Below are 20,819 nucleotides of genomic sequence, written 5' to 3'. Positions count from 1 at the left end.
TCTGTGCTGACAGCTCAGAGCCTGGAGTCTGTTTCAGATTCTATGTCTCCTTCTTCCTCTGACCCTCCCCTGTTCATGCTCTCTCTCTGTCTCAAAAATAAATAAATGTTAAAAAAAATTAAAATTAAAAAAGAGAGAATATACCAAAATTCTTCTTGCTATGGGAGTGTCTGGGTGGCTCCATTGGTAAAACTTGATCTCAAGTCAGGTCTTGATGTCATGGTTGTGAGTTCAAGACCAGCATTGGACTCCACACTACCCATAAAGCCTACTCAGACAAAAAATTCTTCTTTCTATGTTACTGAGAATGCTTACATGTTGCTGGGATGTCCCCTTTGAGAAGCCTTTGCCTGTGTAGGCTGAGCGAAACATCCTCCTGTAAGTTCCCACACGCTTGGCCTCTCGTTCTGCCAGAGTTGCATCCCCTACATAGCGGACAGGCTGCAGAATTGGTGAGGCCCTGTGTTCAGAAATCATTTGAGTTCCAAGGTAACGGCAGAGCAGCAAAGCATGGGGCCCTCCTGAGCATGGGTTGCTGCATGGAGAGCAAGGATCTTGTCTCAGCCTTTGGTCTCCCCAGGGCTCAGGGCAGTGCCTGACGCCTGCTAGCCTCCTTCAGGTTGGCTGTCATAAGAGTGACTCTTTACTAAGCACTGCCTAAGGTCTGTTTCACTGTGCCAAGCGCTCTACGCAAGATATGGGGTGTTTATAATATTAGAAGATATGGAGTGTTTGTAATATTCCTGGGGAAAGCACCACTCTTTTTTTTTAAGTTTTTATTTATTTATTTATTTATTTATTTATTTATTATTTATTGAGAGAGCGCACCTGTGCATGGCGGAAGGGCAGCGAGAGAGAGAGAGAGAGAGAGAGAGAGAGAGAGGGAGAGAGAAAGAATTCTAAGCAGGCTCTGCACACTGTCAGCATCGAGTCCAACACAGGGTTGAACTCATGAACCATGAGATCATGATTGGAGCTAAAATCAAGAGTCAGAGAGGCTTAACGGGCTGAGCCACCCAGCTGCCCCAGGAAAGCACCATTCATATCCACATCTTATAGATGGGGAAGCTCAGGCTTAGAAAGGTTAAGTGACTCATTTGAGGCCATAAACCTCATAGGAGAAAGAACTAGGATTTCAACACGGGGCAGTTCTCAATCGATTTCGCAGTGTCTGCTCATCCACAGTGTTCGTTTGTGGCAACTGGGAGGTGCTACTGGCATCTAGTGGGTAGAGTCCAGGGATGCTGCTGAACCTTCTACGATGCACAGGACAGCACCCCCCCCCCCCCGACACCAGCTCCCCACAGCACAGAATGATCCACTCTAAAATGTCAGTATCACTGGGGCACCTGGGTGGCTCCCCCCGGAAAGCGAGTACTTTGGCTCAGGTCACGATCTCATGGTCTGTAAGTGCGAACCACTCAACCGGGTCTGTGCTGACAGCTCAGAGCCCGGAGCCTGCTTCAGACTGTGTGTCTTCCTCTCTCTCTCTGCCCCTCCCCCACTCACTCTGTCTCAAAAATAAATGAACATTTAAACGATGTTAAATAAAAGGGGGTGCCTGGGTGGCACAGTCGGTTAAGCCTCCAGCTCTTGATCTCGGCTGAGGTCATGATCTCACAGTCTGTGGGTTCGAGTCGGGCTCTATGCTGACAGCTCAGAGCCCGGAGCCTGCTTCAGATTCTGTGTCTCCGTCTCTCCCTGCCCCTTCTCTGTTCATACTCTGTCTCAGTCTCAAAAATAAATAAATACTGAAAAAAGAATGTCAACAGCATTGACACTGAGGAACCCTGTCCTCATACCAAAATCCACCTTTCCTAAACACAAGACACTTCCTCTTATGTTCTTTATTTATATTTTATTAATAAATACTGTAATGTATTTATTATTCTTCTTAAATGTACTTTAAATTGACGTGCACCTGAAATGTTTCTGCCCATGAAGCCAAGTGTGGACGTGTCGTTATTTTTTTCTGACACACATTAAAAGTAAATAGAAAATTGTTAAAAAAAAAACATGTTTGGGTACCATCCAAAATCCTCTCACCTACTACTTGTAGTCTGGGGAAACCCAACTTTAGACCCGCTTCACTTCTCTTGTAGTTTATCTTTTATCTTCCTTTATCTTTTCAGAAAAAGAGAATAAAATACATCAAATCAGTGTGTTGCCCCCGCAAGGCAAGGAGCTGGCCACATTTTGGCTTCTGTTGGAGAAAGTCATCCAGGGGACATGGCCTCCAGTTGACCCCTGAGCTGGAGGTGGGCAATCAGAGGCTCGTCACCCCCTCCTCTGTCCTTGCAACGTATATTCCACCCACTGTTCTGGCACTAGGAGTCTGCTTCAAGGATGCAGCCTTGGGAGAGCAAAGTGCTGTTAAGACCATCTGGACAATTTACTACTGACCCCCATTGCGAGCTCTGTGTAATATAAACTTGTAAGATTCCGGCAGGCAGTTGCAGAGATCCACTCGCCTTGCAGGGCCCAGGGCAGGCCTTGTAAGTTCCCTAGCTTATTACCCCCACCACCCGCCCATCTGGAGACATCTGCCCCCTTCTTTGGTCTCTCCTTACGCTCTGTATATGGGAGTCCAGTTTTGATTCCCCGCCCCCCCTCCAGCCCCCAGGTAGCTCTTAAGGTTTCGAACCAACAGCTTCCGAGTCCTCTCATTTCTTTTTTCTCAAGGCTAACAGTTGCTAAGAAACCTTTTTGAAACCCTAAAAGCCACCTGATGAGGACTATTAACAATCAACGCCTTCAGGTGAGGGCCACAACACAAATAGTCTGATTTGTGGGGTTGCTTATAGAGGGACACTGGCTCCGAGTCCTGGTGAGCAGACTTCCTTTGTAACATCGCTCCTTCCCCCTTAATTGTTGGGAGTACGGTTGCAGGCTCCTTGCACATGGTGCTGCAGACTGACATAATTAAGCCTAGAGCAAACGAGATTCTTCTTTAGGTATTAAAAGTGCCTGTCTTGTAAATAATGTCATCATCTCTTTCATAGAAAGCACTTTCATTAAGAGCTGCGTTTTAATTTCAACACATTTGCATGAATTCATTTGGGTAGTGGTGGGGGGTGGTCTTTGATGATGATTTTTCATCTTCCATGAACTTGACAGGTGTTTCAATTAGGAAGTTAATAACCATCCCCCCCCCACACCGCACCCCTCCCCGTGAGGAACCCTGAAAGAAATGTTTTCTCAACCACGTGTTCTAAATGGGGACATGTTCTCAATAATCACACACCTATTAGGCGACAGTGACTCTATTTACTGAGTTGACATACCCAGAGGAAAGTGGCTTTCTTCCTTTAAAGAGTAAAATGAGCCTGATTCCCCCCTTCTTGTACATATTTTTCAAAGGCTTGGGAAACAGGTGTGGGCGATATTCCACAGGGGCAGGCGGGAACAGCAAGGGAATTCACTTTGGGTGAAGCTCACAGGGGGAGCAGGTTTAGAGTTTGGGATCTGGCAAATAAGCCGCGAAGGTCGGTCTATTAGGTCGGCTTCTTTCTGAAGCAGGCTCCCTGCACTCTCCTTGTGACAAACAGGGGGCAGTCTCTGTTAATTAAAGCCGGGAACAGCAGCCAGAGTGAGTCTCCTCTGAGAACCGGACTCAAATGTTCTGGTGACAGGCAATATTTTACAGAGATTGGAGACATTCTAAAATGGACTTTGCTGTCTAGATTTTGTCTCTTTTTGCGAAGGTGGTTTTTTTTTTTCTCCCTCTTTCTTAAAATCAAATTTAGAAGTATCTGAACACCCCCAACTCTTGTGGGAACGTGTCTGTGACCTATTCTTCTACCAGGCCACTGACCTAGGCTCCCAGCCCTATGCTTGCTGGGAGGTGCATTGGTGGGGTGCGGTGGGGGTGGGCAAGCAGGAAAGCAGAGGTTAGGAGTCTGGCATTCTGCACCCAGCCCTGGCTTTCCCATTTGCTGACCATGTGACCTTGGGACAAAGCCCTTAACCTCTTTGAGCCTCAGCTTCCTGGACCTCGGCAGGCCTGCTGGAACAGTCTTTTCCTATTCTGATTTAGTGCCTAGAAATATCCCAATCCCTCTGCGTGGTCCTGACAGCAGAAACTCCATTGTCTGTTCCTGTCGTACGGGTTCCTTTCCTCCCTTGGTTTAACACCAACGGTCTTGCGTAAGAGAGCTTAGTAAGTTAATCAAAACAGCCTCTAAGTATTTTTTGAGTGTTTGTCATGCTTCTCGCTGCTGTAGGTGCTGGGAGATGCTGCAGGAATCAAGGCCCCTTTCTGTCCTGGAGTTTACCAATCGACGTGCGGAGACAGGAGACAGGCAAAAACCAAATATATAACGTAATGTCAGATGGACAGGGAGTCTGGAGGCCTATTTTAGGAAGGCGCTACCTGGATGGTTAGAACACAGACCCAGGAGTCACATTTGTTGGGTCAAATGCCAACTGGGTAGCGTCCCTTGCTGCACTACTGTGGGCAATTGGTTTAATTGCTTTGGGCCTCAGTCTCTCCCTCTGTTGTGTGGGCCCGGTAATATTACCTAGAGATAGAGTTAAATAAGATCAGTCACTCAAGTGGTTTAGCAACTATTCCCAGATTGTCTGCGAGATGCCAGGCACTGCTTTGAGCATCTGTGAGGAGGTGATTTTAGAAAAGACAAGCTTAGTGGGTATGTTGTAAGCATCGAATAAATGTCAGCTATCATTAGCTCTCACACACCAATGCTTGTGTTTGTAGAGGCTCACACAGTGGTGGTGGGTGTGGGTCGACAGACATGTCACACTACCCTATTTCGGGAAGCTCATTCCGATGGCTCTGATGCATTTAGACTGAACAATCTCACACCTTGTCCAGGTGGGTTTGGGACAAAATACAGCCCATAATTCAGTGAGTCTCCGAGGGCTGGCATGCTTCCTGGATATGCTGGGTCAGGGTCGGCCTGGTTCGTTTTTTCCTGGAATAGGGTCATTCTATGCTAGTCTTTCGGAAGACAGTAGGTGACATTCTTCGAAGAGAAAACACAATTAGCTTAGCTCCCTGTCATTCTGAGAAAACTTGCAAGAGAGGCCAGTAACCACCTCTCTAGCATGCTTTTTCAGTTAAAGAGAACCCACTATGTCATTTTATATGTGGTCCAACTTTTTGGTGCTTTGAAAATGCCTGGAGAAGCCCCTGACTGAAGCCCAGGGCAGGGGGTGGGGTGGTTGGAGGCATCATTTCCCTGCAGATCGCCCAGCCGACTGCAAAGTGTATACTTAGTTAATGCAATTAAAAAAACAAAAACGCAGGGGCGTGTGGAGATCTAAATTCGGTGTGGCAGCTTTGGTGCAAATGCTGTTTGGGGGGCTATTGGAGTCAAATTCAAGCAGAGGACAGAAGTGGGAGAAATGAGACAGGGCCGACGGGTGGCTGGAATCTGCTGAGTGGAGAGGGCAGATTTGGAAATGCTGACGGGCGACGACCGGAGGCTGGAAGCCGAGGAAGCAAGGCCGGACTGCGCCACATCGGGTGAGGATGTCTGGGGGGCTCCGTGAGCACAGGCGCCAGCCGTCTCCGGAGACCCACGCGCGAACTCCAGGCGCGGGAGGGTGGCTGAGGCTAGGTGTCCAGGCCTTGCGTTGCACCGGATCTGGGCGCGCAGAGGAGGCGCGGCGGTGTGCCCTCCTGTGGAACGCAGGGAACGCCGCGAGGTCATAGAGGGACAGAAGTGGCAGGTCCTGGGGCCTAGGAGAGTCCCAGGAAAGACCTTCCAGGACGTGGGACGTGCTCCTGCCAGGTCTGCTCTCTCCCTACCCCCTGCGCTTCTTCGACTTCACTTCATCTCACGGCCTTCTCCCGGGGTTGCTGACCTCGGGGCCAGTGGCTTGCCACCCCGCCTTCCCAGCTGAGCCTTGGTCCTCGGCAAGTCCCAGGGAGTAGAACCATCCCGGATGCGCGCCTGGCTGGAGGGCGCATTCGGGGGAAAGGAAGGGCGAGGCGGCCCCGTGCACCATGGAGGGGCGATCCTGATCAGTCTGTACCCCAGTCCGCCTTGGAGTGGAAGCCACTTAGTCTGTCCCTAACCCCTCCGAGTCCCCTCTTCCCTGGAGGGCAGATTGGAGCCGCAGCTCCTCCGCACGCACGCCTGAAAAAGCCACGGGCGGAGCCGCCTCTTCGCCCGGAACAGGTCTGAGCCGTGCCTCCCTCCCCGAGAGGGCGCGGGAGGTCCCGCAGCCATCCTCCACCTGCCGGGAAACCCGAGCGGTGCCTTCAGCCCCGGTGGCTGCCGAAGCTCCCTCCTCCCCGCCCGCCAGCCTAGCTCAGCTCCGCACGCCCCCCAACTCGCTCCCGCCCCCCCGCCCGCCCGAGTCACCTCTTCCGCGCCCCCGCCCCTCTCGAGCTCGCGCCCGTTCCACCCCCCCTTCCCTCCTCTGCCCGCCCTCCTTCCCCTCCCCCTCCCCCTTTCCTCCTGCCCTCCCTTCATTCCACAAGTGTTGCTTCGCTCTCTCCAGCGCACTTGGCGAGCTGGAGAGGTGAGAGGGATCCTGCGAGCCGGCGCAGGGCGGCGAGTCCGGAGCCGCCGGCCAAGGCGAAGCGCGGACAGACCGACGCTCCCCTGCTCTCCGGCCCCCGCCTCTCCCCGCAGCCGGCCGGACCTGCACCCCGCGCTTGCCCCCGCTCATCCTCCCCCCGCCCGGTCAGGCGCGCTCCTCCCCGGCCGGCCCCTCGGCGCGCGGCGCGCTGGAGGCGAACGCGGGCTGAGCCGAGCGCAGTGGCCGCCGACCACCGAGCGCCCCGCGCCGCTCCCTGCATGTGCGGCCCGCGGCGGCTCGCAGCCCCCGGCAGCAGCCTCGGCAGCTTCGGCCGCGCCTCGAGAGGCGGCTGCAGCGGCTCCAGCGGCGGCCGAGCGGCCGAGCCCGGGCTGGGAGACACGATGCGCCGCGTCCTCCGGCTGCTCCTCGGCTGCTTCCTCACCGAGCTGTGCGCCCGCGTGTGCCGGGCGCAGGAGCGAGCGGGGCACGGGCAGCTGGCGCAGCTGGGCGGCGTGGTAGTGCTGGCGGGGGGCAACCGGTCCGGGGCCGCCTCGGGAGAGGCCGGCGAGGGCGCGGGGGCCTCGGACGCGCCCCCGACCCGGGCGCCCACGCCGGACTTCTGCCGGGGCTACTTCGATGTCATGGGCCAGTGGGACCCGCCGTTCAACTGCAGCTCGGGCGACTTCATCTTCTGCTGCGGGACTTGTGGCTTCCGGTTCTGCTGCACATTTAAGAAGCGGCGACTGAACCAGAGCACCTGCACCAACTACGACACTCCGCTGTGGCTCAACACCGGCAAGCCCCCCGCACGCAAGGACGACCCCCTGCACGACCCCACGAAGGACAAGACCAACCTGATCGTTTACATCATCTGCGGGGTGGTGGCCGTCATGGTGCTTGTAGGCATCTTCACCAAGCTGGGGCTGGAGAAAGCGCACCGGCCGCAAAGGGAGCACATGTCCAGGTGGGCTGCCTCCCCTCCCCCCGCCGCCTCCCCTCCAGGCGCCGCTCTCCCTCGTCTTCCCTCTCCACCTTTCCCTGGGCAATGGCGCTTCCCCCCCCCCCCCCGCCCCCCCGCGTCTCCGCTGGGGGAGGTCGCCCGGGAAGCCAACTTCGGCTCCCGGCGCGGAGAGGGGGCGCTGGGCTCCGCACAGGTGTGGACTGGAGCGCGTGTGTGTATGGGGGGGGGGGGTCCTCTGCACCCATCACCCTCCCGCCGCCCCCTCCCGCCTAGGATTGAAGCGGGTCTGAGACACACACAGCCCGGGAGCCCGCTGCCCCGGAGTCTTGGGTTTTGGGGAGGGGTCTACCCCTCGGATTCCAGACGCTAGCTTCTAGGTAAACAGGGCAGGCGGGCCCGAAAGGGAAGGGGGGCGTGTGTGAGTCCGCGCGCGCGCGCGTGTGTGAGGGAGGGAAGGAGTGTGTGCAGCCTGCAACTCGTAAGGCTCGCGAAAAAGAGGCGAGGGAGGTGGAGAGAGAGAGAGGGGAGGGAGGGCGAGAACAAAAGCCTTGCCTGGAGCGGCCGCCTCTCTCTCTCTCTCTGAGCTGCCAGGTCCCCGGAATCGGGACCTCGGTTGCCTCCCGGCCACCCGCACCCCTCGCCCTTTTCCGCCGTCGCCACCTCTCCCTGCTGGGGGCCGGGGCCTTCGCCGCGCGCTGCGCCCCTTGCAGGGGGTTGGCGCGGACTCCAAGGGCGGGAGCCCCCCTCCCGCCCCCCTGATTCGTCAACTTTCCTGGTTGCCTTATTCATTATGCAAGTCCCAGCGCCAGCAAGTCGCAGCAGATGGGAGAAGGCATTTGGGGATTAATGGAGCTATTTGCCTTTTGCTTTTTTTAAAAGTGTCTAAATTGATTCGCACAACCCAGTAACTTTGGAGGCCGAGAACGCAACCCCCAGGACTCAGCCCCCAGACCCGACGGAGGCCAGGGTTGGCGTGAGGTCTGGGCAGGCGGGGTTGGAGAGCGACTGGCGGTCTTGGAACGGCTGGATGGCTGGGCGCTAGGTAGCTCGATCTTCTTGCCGAGTTTAGGCAACGGGGGTCGCCATGGCCCCCCCCCCCCCGACACACACCCTCCCCACACCTCCGGCGGGGGCCCATGTGTGCTCGTGTGGATGCACGAGCTCCGTACGCCTGCCTAAAAAATCTGAACAAAGAGACCCACCAAAAATAGGCGAAGGAACATTACCACCTCACTAGTAATTATTTTCTATTTATACGCAGAGTATCCGATGATTCTTTCTTTTTTTTCCCCAGAGGGGAGGGATTTGGGGCAAGAGGTGAGGAAGTTCCTCTTGGTTTGGGTCAGCAGGGAGGGGTGGGTGGATGTTGGGGTCTTGAAGCACAAAAGTAAGCTTCCAGGGGATTCAGGAAACCCTGACCCACTGAGCGAGTAACACGCTGGCCCCGCCCACCTCCTGCACCCCCAAGAAGCCCTGTCGCCAGCCCCACAGGCCGGAGTTTCACTTCCCCGCAGTCCCCGCCAGTCCCTGTAGCTTCCCGGGGTCTGTGTTGAGGTGAAGGAAGAGTACCGAGGCAGGACTGCGGCAGGCGGCGGGTGTCGCCTTGGTAGGGAGAGAGTCCCCCAGGGATAGGTAGACTGCCTTGCAGATTCGGGTTAATTCCTCTGCTGAAGTATCCACTGAGCCTTTCCCTTGCAAACCAGCGCTTACAGAAGCCCTCCTGGGTGTTTGGGTGGGGGGTGGAGGAGGGGAGGAAAGGCGGGAGAAGGGGAGGTGGGAAGGTGCCAGCGGAGCTAAGGGTGGGCGGCTCCCTTTGGCCTGCGGCGGGAGAAGGTGATGTGTGATCTTCAGGCTCCGCGTGATCTGGGTATTCCTGTCGAGAGCGCTCCACCGCCAACCTGAGGGCCCAGGAGCGACTCCCATTCCTGTCCTGCCACCTTGCAGCTCTTGTCTGGAGAAAAAGAGTCCCCCCTCCCCCCCCCCCCCCCCCCAGCTTGGTCAGTTGTGGCCATTTCTGCAGGGACCACTAAAGGGCTGCTTGGGGGTGGCATCGCGGGGCACCCAGTCCTCTGATAACAGAGCCTGGCCACAGGACTCTCCGGGTACAGTTTGGAAATTCCAGAATGCGGTAGAAGTGCATTCTCTTGAAGAGAAAGGATAGTTGATTTTTATTGGCAGTTTCCACCCTGTGGTTTTCAACCCCAGCTGCTGTTTAGGACCACCTGGAGTGCTTTAAAAAAAATCATGTTGCTAGGGGCCCCGCCCTCGACAATTTCCATCAGAATCTCTAGGGTTGCTGAGTCTGTGTACTTTTGTAAAGCTCTCTAGGTTTTCCAGTGTGTGGACAGTTACCATTATGGAAAATGAAGGAACATTTGCCAAGCACCGTACTAGGGGTGTGTGTGTGTGTGTGTGTGTGTGTGTGTGTGTGTGTGTGTGTGCGCGCGCACGTGCATGTGTGTGTAAACACGCCTTTAGTGTGCACGGCTGCCCTAGGAGACAAGTGCTGTCAATTCCCACTGATGAGAAAATCACGGTTCAGGTTGGATGGCTTCTCCAAGGTCACACAGTTATAAAACTGCAGTCCCCAGGCCCCTGATTTCAAGGTGTTTTCAGTGCCAGTGAGCATTGGATGGGGGTGGGGGTGGGGGCTTCCTAAAATGCACATTCTTGTGTTCTGTCCGGAAAGGTTCTGGGTCAGTAAAGGTCTGGGATGAGCCCCAGAAATCCTCATGTAACAGTCTCCCTGAATGGCTCTTCAAAAGTGGCCTTGACGTTCTTGAGGAAGACTGTTCTTGAGTTTGGGACTATTTTTTACATTCTTGGGAATGGATGAATTAATCCAAGCCCACTCCCTTATTTGCATTTGGTTGTGTGTTTTCTGCACGCATTTCTGCTTTGTGTATTTGTGGTGCTGGGGGCTGCCCCAAGGACCGTCCAAATGCATGTTGCACTGTGTGTGTGCAGTTGTTCATTTCAAGTCCCAGCCACAGCCATGAGCTCATTGGGTTTTGCTTGTGGGGGCCAGGGGGTACCTGGGTGGGGTGCACCCAGCCACCTGAGAGCTCCTGGGTGAAATTAACGTCTCAGCCACAGCCTCTTAATTTGTCTTGGGCTGTGCGGGTCACTGAGATGAGGGGTTCATTCTCATTTCATCGGAAAGCACCCCTAGGTCACCAGTTGCTCCTGGTGGTATCCTGGAAGAGGCCTCCGTGATGTTGGTTTTCAGACCCAGAGTCCTGGGCATGTTGGCTGCTCCCTTCTGGGCCGACTGGGACCTGAAAACAGGAGAAAGTCGCTAATTCCAGGAGCTGTGGGGGTCTCACCCACGATATCAGAAGAGCTTCAGAGACCCTCATTCACCAGCCAGAGCAGCATTACATCCAGCCACTGTGGATCGGAACAAGTGACTGCAAACAGTGGCCGGCTGTGGTTACCCAACCATGCAGGCATGTTTTGTTTGGTCTGCAAGGTGTGGCTATTTATGTATTCTTACTTTTATTTTAAAGTTTCTCTCTCTCTCTCTCTTTTTTTTTTTTTTTCGGTGAAACATTTTGCACGTACAAAAGAAAAAACTTGAAACATAAAAATGTCTTTAGGGTTTGTCACTCCCGGTACGACTGCCATTTGGAGCCGGCTCATTCTCGGTAGTGGGGGGGGGGGCTGTTCTGTGCATCGTAGGGGGTCCGGCAGCACGCTTCGACTCCACCCACTATGCCAATAGCACCCCCCTTACAACCCAGCTGTGACAGTTAAAAAAAAAATGTCCTCAGTCATAGCCACATGTCATCCGGGGGTAGAATCACCCCCAGTTGAGAGTTACTAATCCAGGCCACACAATTATTAGTATTTTGTCATGTTTGCTTTAGTACACACTCTGTATTTTCTTTTCCTCTGTCCCTTTCTCCCTCCCTTTCCTTTTCCTGTGTTTCTTGGCTGAAACATTTGAAAACGAATTGCAGACATGGCACTTCATCCCTAGATACTTCAGCGTGGATTGCCTAAGAACAAGGACATTCTCCCCCACGACACGATCCTAGGATCACCCTCGAGAAGAAGGGCAGAAAGTCTGTCATACCATCAAGTAGCCAATCAGGGTAACATTTTCCTGGTCGTACCAAAGATGTCCTCTGGAGCTTGAGCTCCCAAACTCGGATCCGGTCAAGGCTCACTGCATCTGGCTGTAGAATTTCTTCAGTCTCTGTCATACATTGTGTTTTAAAACCAACTTAGAACTAAGGAGATTTCACGTAGAAATCCCGATTCCTGACTTCTCTTGAGAAACTGGTAGTTTGGACAACACTGACGTGCATTTTCCCAGGGAAGCTGTTGGTTGCCACCCAGTGGTGAGTTCCCTCTTTAGGAAGCTCTCAGGTCGGCCTCCGTCTCCACCCCCACTCTGGAGTCCCTGGAGACTCAGTGGAGCCTACCTCAAGTCAGATGTCTGGAGATTCCATCCAGCCTGGCCGCTTAGGAGCTGTGTGACCTTGGGAATGTGACTTCACCTCTCTGAGTTTTAGATTCTTGTCTGTAGAATGAGACCCTGGTGATCCCTATGTCCCAGGCTTGTGCGAGGTTTCACTGAGACTGGACTTGGGAGGCCCTTAGCACAGGACCTCTTTATGGTCACTGCTCAGCAAGTTTTACCCCTTTGCCATCACCCTTATTACTGGAATTTTCTACCCCTTACCTGCCAAAGGGGTAAATGTTGTAGTCTGAAACTCAGTACCTAGTCCTTGCCCTGTTCCATCTTTTCAGCTGTGTGTCTTTGGTCCAGTCTCCTAACTCCTTCAGAGTTAAGCAGCAGAGGGGGACAGGTTCAGAATAGGAGAGAAGACCCAGGAATGGCCTCATTAAATGCCTTGCAAAGTGTTGGCCTGGGTGATATGAAAGAAGCCTTGTCCAGCCTGCCATTTCACCACGAGCTTGTGTATAAGTGCTCATTTAATTCCAGGCCCTGCCCCAGTGAGGCAGGCCTTAGGACAGTGTGCCTCTGAAGAGGCACAGATTGCTTTCCGTGAGGATGAACGAGGCCCTGGGGAGTGGAGGAGTCAGACTTCCAACCCGGACAGTCTGAGGCCAGGGCACAGGTCCCTGACCACTAGACTGCACGGCCTTTGAGTGGACACGTGCTGGACTAACGTGCTCTCAGATCGCAAAGAAGTGCTTGCTGTTCTGCAAATGGCGACACGTGCAGGGGGGCCAGTTCAAGGAGCCCCTGTAAGATCAAGACCAGGAGTGTTTCCTGCATCCGCCCCTGGCAGGGCCAGCGCCCTTGGAAGGAGCAGTTGATGAGAAGCGACCTTGGGGGCAGGAATGTGTGTTTGAAGCTCCATACGCTTGAGGCCAGTAGGGAACACATGTCATTATTTTGCCCACCTTCAAACAGAATCAGAAATCCAACTGGCACATTGCACAGCACAGTGTCCCGGGTGCTTTTCAAACACGCTTCAGAAGAGCTGGAGTCCCTTTTAAAGAAGCAGCATCAACCGATAAACGTCTCGCCTCCTTTTGCCTTTTCTCTCTTCCGCTGCCCCTTTTTCCTGCATGTCTGTGGTTACCCTCTGGCTTTGACCAGCTCCTCAGCTTGGAGAAACCCTTGCAGGCAAATCTTGTTGCCCATGGAGAAGTCTCTATAAATTCTCACTCGTGGCAGGTTACTTTACTTCTCTTTGGGCGATGGAGTCCTTGCATTTTAGCAGTCACCTTCAGTGGGGTATATACTTTACACAGTAAAAGGCACACGTTTTAAGTTTAAGTGTGGTTTCAGGAGCTTTGCCTTTACCTGTGTAACCACCACTCCAGAAAGTTACCTCATGCCCACGGCCCTTGCGTTCTTGAAAAAGTAAAAGATGCTTCAGAGGAAATGTTGCGGAATCCTATTCAGGTGTTTAAATGTCAGAACATAGTTTAGACCTCGGGATTCCTGGAGCTTTGAAGCCAGATGAGGAGGTTCTGAGCTCTGTTTGGGAATGTTGGGGTCTTTTATTTGCTCGCTGTGATTGGAAAGTGAAGGAACACCGTATTCTCTTTTTGTTCCTCAAATATGCCAAGCTCATTGCTACCTTGGAACTGTCACGTTGGCTTGGCTCGAATCCTCTGTCAGACCTCATGCGCTGGCTCCCTCGCCATGGAGGTCTCCGCTCTGGTGTCGCCTTCTCCGAGAAGCTGTCCCTGACGACCCTGACGACTCAGTTACCATTGCCCGCCCCCCTCCGGCTCATCGCCTGGTGTTTCTTGCTTCATTTCACATTACAGCCTAAAATTAACTTATTAATTTCCTGGTTTGCTACTTGATTATCTGTATCTTTGCTTTACTGTCCAAAGTAAGGAGTGTGGGGACACCACATCTCTTCTGTCGTATCCTCAGTGTCTAGAACAGTATCTGGCACGGACAAAACCAGTATCTGGTTTCTGACATCATAATTTACAAAAGAAAGTATCTTGTCTTTTGTTCATTCATTCATTCATTCACCCATTCATGTATTCATTTCATAGGTATTTATTGAGCACCTATGGCATACCTAGTACTGTTTTGAGAGCTATAAGAGAATAGTGACAATACAGACACAATCCCTGCACTCAAAAGAGGTAACAGTCAAATGGCATGAGACAAATAACACACGAGTACATCTAGAAAGAAATTGACGCTAAATTGAAACTTAGGAAATTGCCAATATTCAATCATCTATGACCACAAAAATGGCAATGTTTCAAGGTAATTGTTCTGAGCTGGGACAAGAGATATCAAAGAAAAGTGTAGTTTCTTTAGTAAGGTTCCTGTATTAGTTATGGTTCTCCAGAGAAACAAAACCTGTAGGAGATATAGAGAGAGAGAGAGCAAGAGTGAGATACATGATGTGGACTTGCCATTAGGAAGTCTGAAATCTGCAGAGCTGACATCCCAGTTTGAAGGCTGTCAGGCAGGAAAATTCCCTTTTACTCAAGAGAGGGTGGGACTTTTGTCTCTGCATGCCTTCAACTGGTTAGATGAGGCCCACCCGAATGCTAGAGGGCAATGTACTCAGTCTGTTGAATGTCAGTGTTCATCTCATCCAAACGCACATTCTTAGATGCATCCATGATGACGTTTCACCAAATATTTGGGCACCCTGTGCCATAGTCAAGTGGACACTTAAAAGCTACCATTATAGTTCTTTTAGGGACTTAGTACTCAGAGTATGTCCTGTGGAGCCGCCTCATTTTCGTGACCTGGGAGCTTGAGTGGAAGAATCTCATGCCCTGCCTCAGACTTACTGAAATAGAATCTACATTTTTAACAAGACCCCGAGGTAGCACGAATGCACATGGTTTGAGAAGCACCCAAACTATGTGCCGCAAATAGATGGCAAATCCTTGGGAATTTGGTTTATAGCACATAGTTGGTGATGTCCATTGTCTTATTTATGAAGCTTTTTGGACACGTATTTTAACATGTTTTTTGGTCTGTACCCTAATCCATACACATTTATTGTACTAATAAGTATGTGCATGGACCAGTGAACAGTTGTTAGGTACATTATAAAGCACACATAAAAACAAATTTTAAGCTGAGCTGAAAGTGCAGTAAATATTAAAGTCTGTTGGTAAGCATGATGACGTCATGTAATCATTAGCTAATGTCAAATCATGATGTTTGTTGAGGATGAGACTTACCATTAATAAACAGTCCACATTTTGAATATTTTTCATGAGAATTTTGACTATTTTTGGCTGACTTGGCTTTGATCTGAATAGAACATTGTTGTTTTTAACCTTGTAACAAGCTAGCTGTTGAAGAAAAGTGGAGAGGCAACGCAATTGTTTTCTTTTTATGTGTATATATAAAATTTACTGGTTTCCATACAATACCCAGTGCTCATCCCAACAGGTGCCCTCCTCAATGCCTAGCACCCACAACGTGATTGTTTTCTTGTGCTTCCTCTATCAGAATTTTCTTCAGCCTGTGGTTTTGTTACGGTTGGGGGCGCGGTGGTGGTGGTTAAGCCATGCGCCTGCTCAGTGATGGTTAGCCTCGCTAAACCTAGATAATGTATCTGCCTATCCCCTTTAGGGGGGCATATAGCTGTAATATGGGCAATGTACCCCAGTCACCGTTCTTGGTCTGAGCTTCCTGATTCTCGCTGGCTGACGTGGGCATCTCAAGTGAGGGTGCCAGCATCCATACCCATATTGCATTGATTCCTCACTTGAATGACTAAAGACCGTACACAGAAGTTCTTGGATTTCCTGTCCTTATGCCAAATCATTTTTTTTTGTGGTGTGTAGAGTGAGTGGACTCTACTTTGAAGACTGCTTTTCCAGGATATGGAGGCCTCTTAAGAACTCTCCTCTCCATTGCATGCCCTGGGAAGGGCTGCCTTGGGGAAAAGCATCCTTGGCTTTTGGGCTGGGTTTTCAGGAACTTCAGCACACCGGAGAGGCCCAGGGAATGTGCAGATAGCCACGCTGACCGAGTTGGTGGTAGCTGTCCTGATAACTTACTTTGCTAACCTCTTGAAAGCCTGAATAACATGGAATTCCGGGGGGGACTCCTTAGAGGAACTGGTGAAAGCTATGGCTCCTTGCTTGAGAAAAATACACAAACAAAATTTCCATTCAATGCCCGAGGGGTCCAGGGACCCCCTGAAGTTCATGATGAAGATCCTGTTTAGAAGTGAAAAAGGCATATCAGGTTTGGAGCGCCTGCTTTACCTCAAACCTTCCGTTTCCTGCAGCCTCCTTGAGTTTCAGACTCCGCTTACAGCACAGAGCGAGGAAGGAGGCTGAACTCTAATTTCAGAGACACTCGGGTTTGTATCTCAATCCCTGCAGTGATGCGCCGGGTGAACTTGAACAGTTTTTTTTTTTTTTTTTTTGCTCCATAAAATGGGTAGGATAATCCTCACCTTGAAAGGTCCCTTCCTTATTGCCTATCCTCCAGCTTCATTGGACTTTTGGCTTGTACTTCAAATATATGAACTCTTTACTGCCCCAGGGCCTTTGCATTTGCTGCTCCAGCTGCCAGGAAGTTTCTTTCCATCACCTTTACGCGACCAACTCCTTCTTACAGTTCAGGGCTCACCTCAAATGTCAACTCCTCAGGAAAGCTTTTCCTGGTCACCTTATCTCTCTCTCTCTCTCTCTCTCTCTCTCTCTCTCTGTTTATGTAGAATTTTAGAAAAGTGTACAATTCAGTGGTTTTTGACATATTCATAAATTGAAGCAACTATCACTCCTGTCTGATCCCAGAACATTTTCATGGTTGAAAGTCCGTATACATTCCAGAGCCACTCCCCAGTCCTCCCTATCTCCAGCCCCTGGCCACCCCTGGTCTCCTTTTTATCTCTATGGATTAACCCCTTCTGAACACTTAATGGAAATAGAATCACGTACCCCGTGGCTTTTTGGGTCCTTTGCAAGGAGCTTCAAGTTTCCAGGTTCCATCCATGTTGTAGCAGGTGTCGATGTTTCCTCCCTTTTTGTGGCTGAATCATACTCCACTGCATATAACACATTCTGCGTGTCCATTCATCAGCTGATTTGGGTTGTTTCCACTTTGGGGCTGTTGCGAATAAGGCTGCCATGTGTCGGTGTCGCTTGATCGTGTTATACTTTTTATTTACTTTTTTTAAATTTTTTATTTATTTTTAATGTTTATTTATTTTTGAGACAGAGAGAGACAGAGCATGAACGGGGGAGGGGCAGGGAGAGAGGGAGACACAGAATCTGAAGCAGGCTCCAGGCTCTGAGCTGTCAGCACAGAGCCCGACGCGGGGCTCAAACCCACGGACCGCGAGATCATGACCTGAGCCGAAGTCAGACGCCTAACCGACTGAGCCACCCAGGCGCCCCACGTGTTATACTTTTTAAAAATGTATTTACCACGCATATATTTTTTTATCCTGTCCCCTAGAATACAAGCTTTGGTAAGACAGTGATCTTGTGCATCTTGCACACTGGCTGTGTTCCCAGAGCTTTGACTAGTGCCTGGCACATAGTAGGCAATGGATATTTGTTGAGTGAATGAGTGAATGATTGGGAGCTGTCGTTATTGTCTTGCGTCTTGGCACGCTCAGTCTGTTCCTCTAATGCGCGAGGGACTCTTGCTGTGTCCCCTGTAGTTCACATCTGACACTTCTCACCCGCTGTGGTTTTTGGGCCATTGTCTCCTTGCCCCCTGAGCAACCACTCAGTCCCCAAGCTTGGGGCCTCCGTGAGCCTAACACAGGCTCAGACTTGGATGTGCACCTGAAAACACGGGTGGCTGCCCCTGGAGTTTCTGAGTCAGTAGGTCTGGGTGGACCCGAGAATTTGCCTTTTAACGTGCTCCCAGGTGATGCCGGTGCCGCTCGTTGGCAGACATTGTTTGAGAATCGATGCTATGCGGGGTGGTGGGGGGGCTAAATTTCAGCCGGCAGGCTGACCTCTCTCAAACAGCTCTCCTTCCGTCTCTGTCTCCCTCGATGTGGGCTCAGAGGGTTCTGGTCGGTTAGGAGCATCTGGATGTATCCTAAACCATGGCAGTATGACTTGTGGGTGTGAACCCTGAGAAGCTCTCCCTGGTCCGAGAGGAGGCATGAATGAGGGTGCCTTTGGCTGTGCTGTGTTCAGAGGCAGGGAGGTGCTGAGCGTCTCGGTGCCCATACTTAGGGAAATATTGGGGAAATGGCTAAGCAGGGCTGATACTCGTCTGCTTCTCCACGAAACCACTGGGGAAAGGAGATTCACACTTAGCATCTTGGCTAGCTCTCCTGTCGCGCCAAGAGGAAGAAGCAGAATGAGGTTGGTGGTCAAAACACGGCTCGTGGGAGAGATGCACACCTGTGCAGTTATACCCACAATAGTACGTATGGTTCAAGGATAATCCTGTCTCAGGAAGAGGCAGACGTGGGGTGGTGAGGTCTGACCTTAGATGTGGTATCCGCTTGGCACTTACCTCTGTTCTGCTCTCTGTGCAAACGCTGAGCGGCTTTACTAAGGTTACATCTAACTGCGAAGGTCACCGTTCTGGGGGAACGGCGTACCCCCGCCCCCTAACAAAAGCTTTTTTAAAGTCCTGGTCTTGTGGTCCTCAGAATGTGACGTCATTGAGGAATGGGATTTTGCACATGTAATGACTTGAGATGAGCTTATCCTGGAGGAGGGTGCGCCCCAGCCCAGTATGACTGGTGTCCTTAAAAGCAGGTCTTCACGGGAAGACAGAGCCTCGTGAGACACACGGGGCAAAGATGGAGGAAGAGCCTGGGGGTGAGGCAGCTGCGAGCTAGCAGATGCCAGAGATTTCCACCAGAAATCTACCGGAAGCCAAGAGGAGGCGAGGGAGGAGTCCCCTAATATCCCGATTTTGGACTTCTGGCCTCCAGAACTGTGAGACAGTACATTTGTGTGGTTTGGGGCCACTTAGTGTGGGGCACTTTGTTACGGCAGCTGGGAGAAACTCACACAGTCACTTCACACCTCTCAACTAGTTTTCTTATTTGTCAAAGACAGCAGAAAGAATACTGACCCTTGGATGAGTGTCAAGGAGGCGAAACGTGATGATAAAACCCAGTTGGTGACTCAGGTTGTAAGCTTGCCCTATGTCCCAGCTACTGATTAAGAGGGGCACCCACCTTGGGGGGTATGGATAGATCGTGCCAAATCCTAACTACAGGAAACCCAATGCACTCAGCATACAGAGCTGTGAAAACGGACTCTTGTTCAAAGACCCGTGCAACGGGCTGTGTGACTTTCAGCAGGTTAATTCACTTCTCTGAGCCTTTGTCCGCTCATCTGCAAAGAAGGAGTAATAAACCTCATAAGGTGTTTGTAAGCCCCTTAGTTAAGGCTTAACGTGATTCACACGGTGCCCCACTTGTGGTAAGCACCCTATAAATGTTATTTGTGGCTAATAGTGGACCGCTGATGTACGTGGGGTGTGGTATCAGGTGTCAGCTATGAGGGGGGCTAAGTTTATGGGGTGCAGACGCATTCCATATATTCCATATCCTCTCCACAGCTCTCTGCAAGGCAGGTGATATTGCTAATTACACATCTCTTGTGGGGAACGCGTGTCCTGTTTTGCATGAAGTCCTTATGTAATCTGTAATTGCAGTGATCTTTTTAACTTCCTGATGTCTTTTTCTCCCTCCCACCTCTAACGAGCATGGCAACTCCGTGGAGTAAGGGGCCTCGTCCTCCTAAGCACAGTGCTCAGAACACAACAGGTGCCAGTCATTGCGTTTGGAATGAACAGATTTCAATTCTTTCTCCTTTCAGGGCCCTTGCAGATGTCATGAGGCCACAGGGCCACTGCAACACCGACCCCATGGAGAGGGACCTCAACATTGTGGTTCATGTCCAGCATTATGAAAACATGGATACCAGAACTCCCATAAATAATCTTCGTAAGTATAGCTGTGTGGTCCGTTTCCAGCCCCACGTGGTGACCCAGGCAGTGGTCACGTGTCCAGATTGCATGGGATGTGTTTGGATTCATTAAGAGCTTTTCTGTTTGTTGCCTAGTTGCAAGTTTTCTTCCATCTCTCCGGATGAAGCTAGCTAGCTGTGTTCGGCATCATCCGATTTCACTCGGTTGGTGTTTCTGTTACAGATTGATCCATTCGGTTGGCTTCTGATGGTTGGTTCTTCCGTTAACTAATGGCCCTCTTGGTTGGTTCATCATGAGGACTTAGTTAACCAATGGGTTACTTGGTTGTTTCATTTTACGTAATCTGTTTGGCATTAACCCATTTTATTCGTTCATCTTGATCGGAAAATCGTTTAACCAGTGGTCCATTGGCTTATTTGCTTCCCGAGGTGGACCAGTTGTGACCTTTAGGCTTCGTGCTGTTTTCAGTGAACGGATAGTAGTTCAGAAGAATTTGATCTCTTTTTCATAAAAAAGAGGGTTTCATAAAAATAATTGCAAACTACTCTGAGTATGTACACATGCACATACATGTGCATTTGTGTGTGTGGGGTCTTGACTGGTGGTTATGTTGCTTTGGGGTGCTTATTCCTTGCTATTATGTTTTCAAGTTACCCCCCCACATGAAAGTAATGTGGAGGGCTTCGTTTAAAATAACACAAGCCAGACAGTTTAAAGGATGTATTTAGTTGTGGCTGGAGGTTCTTAAAAACACGGCACATTTTATAGTCTGGGTCGCCTTTGCTGAAGCCCCGTTACAAAAGTTGCATTGGTAGCTTATTTGCTGAATCACCATTTCGGACTGTTTGGCTACAAATTCTGATGCTTGATGGGTAGAGGAATAAATCTGCCTTATGTGACACAGGTGATGTAGATTCTCTGATTCTGCATTGTGATAATTTTTCATAGGCTTGGAAATGTTGCCACATAGTTATCAAGCCAACGTTTACATGGTTCGGAAAAGGGCTACCAAAT

At 51.0% G+C, this 20,819-nt stretch overlaps 1 protein-coding gene across 2 annotated transcripts in view; it reads left to right on the top strand.

Moving 5' to 3' along the window:
* The first annotated feature begins 6,893 nt into the window (after positions 1-6,893).
* The window catches only part of SHISA9 (shisa family member 9), a 277,666-nt gene continuing 263,740 nt past the window's right edge, over positions 6,894-20,819 (top strand). For both annotated transcript variants that reach the window (XM_042922258.1, XM_042922257.1), the window contains exons 1-2: positions 6,894-7,456; positions 19,694-19,821. In XM_042922258.1, coding sequence (XP_042778192.1) covers positions 6,894-7,456; positions 19,694-19,821 — 691 coding nt within the window. The remainder of the gene's footprint in view (positions 7,457-19,693; positions 19,822-20,819) is intronic.

This window comes from Panthera leo, chromosome E3 (assembly GCF_018350215.1).
Source record: "Panthera leo isolate Ple1 chromosome E3, P.leo_Ple1_pat1.1, whole genome shotgun sequence".
Taxonomy (NCBI): Eukaryota; Metazoa; Chordata; class Mammalia; order Carnivora; family Felidae; genus Panthera; species Panthera leo.
The sequence above is the reverse complement of the archived record's forward strand: the minus strand, read 5'-3'. Positions and strand labels throughout refer to the sequence as shown.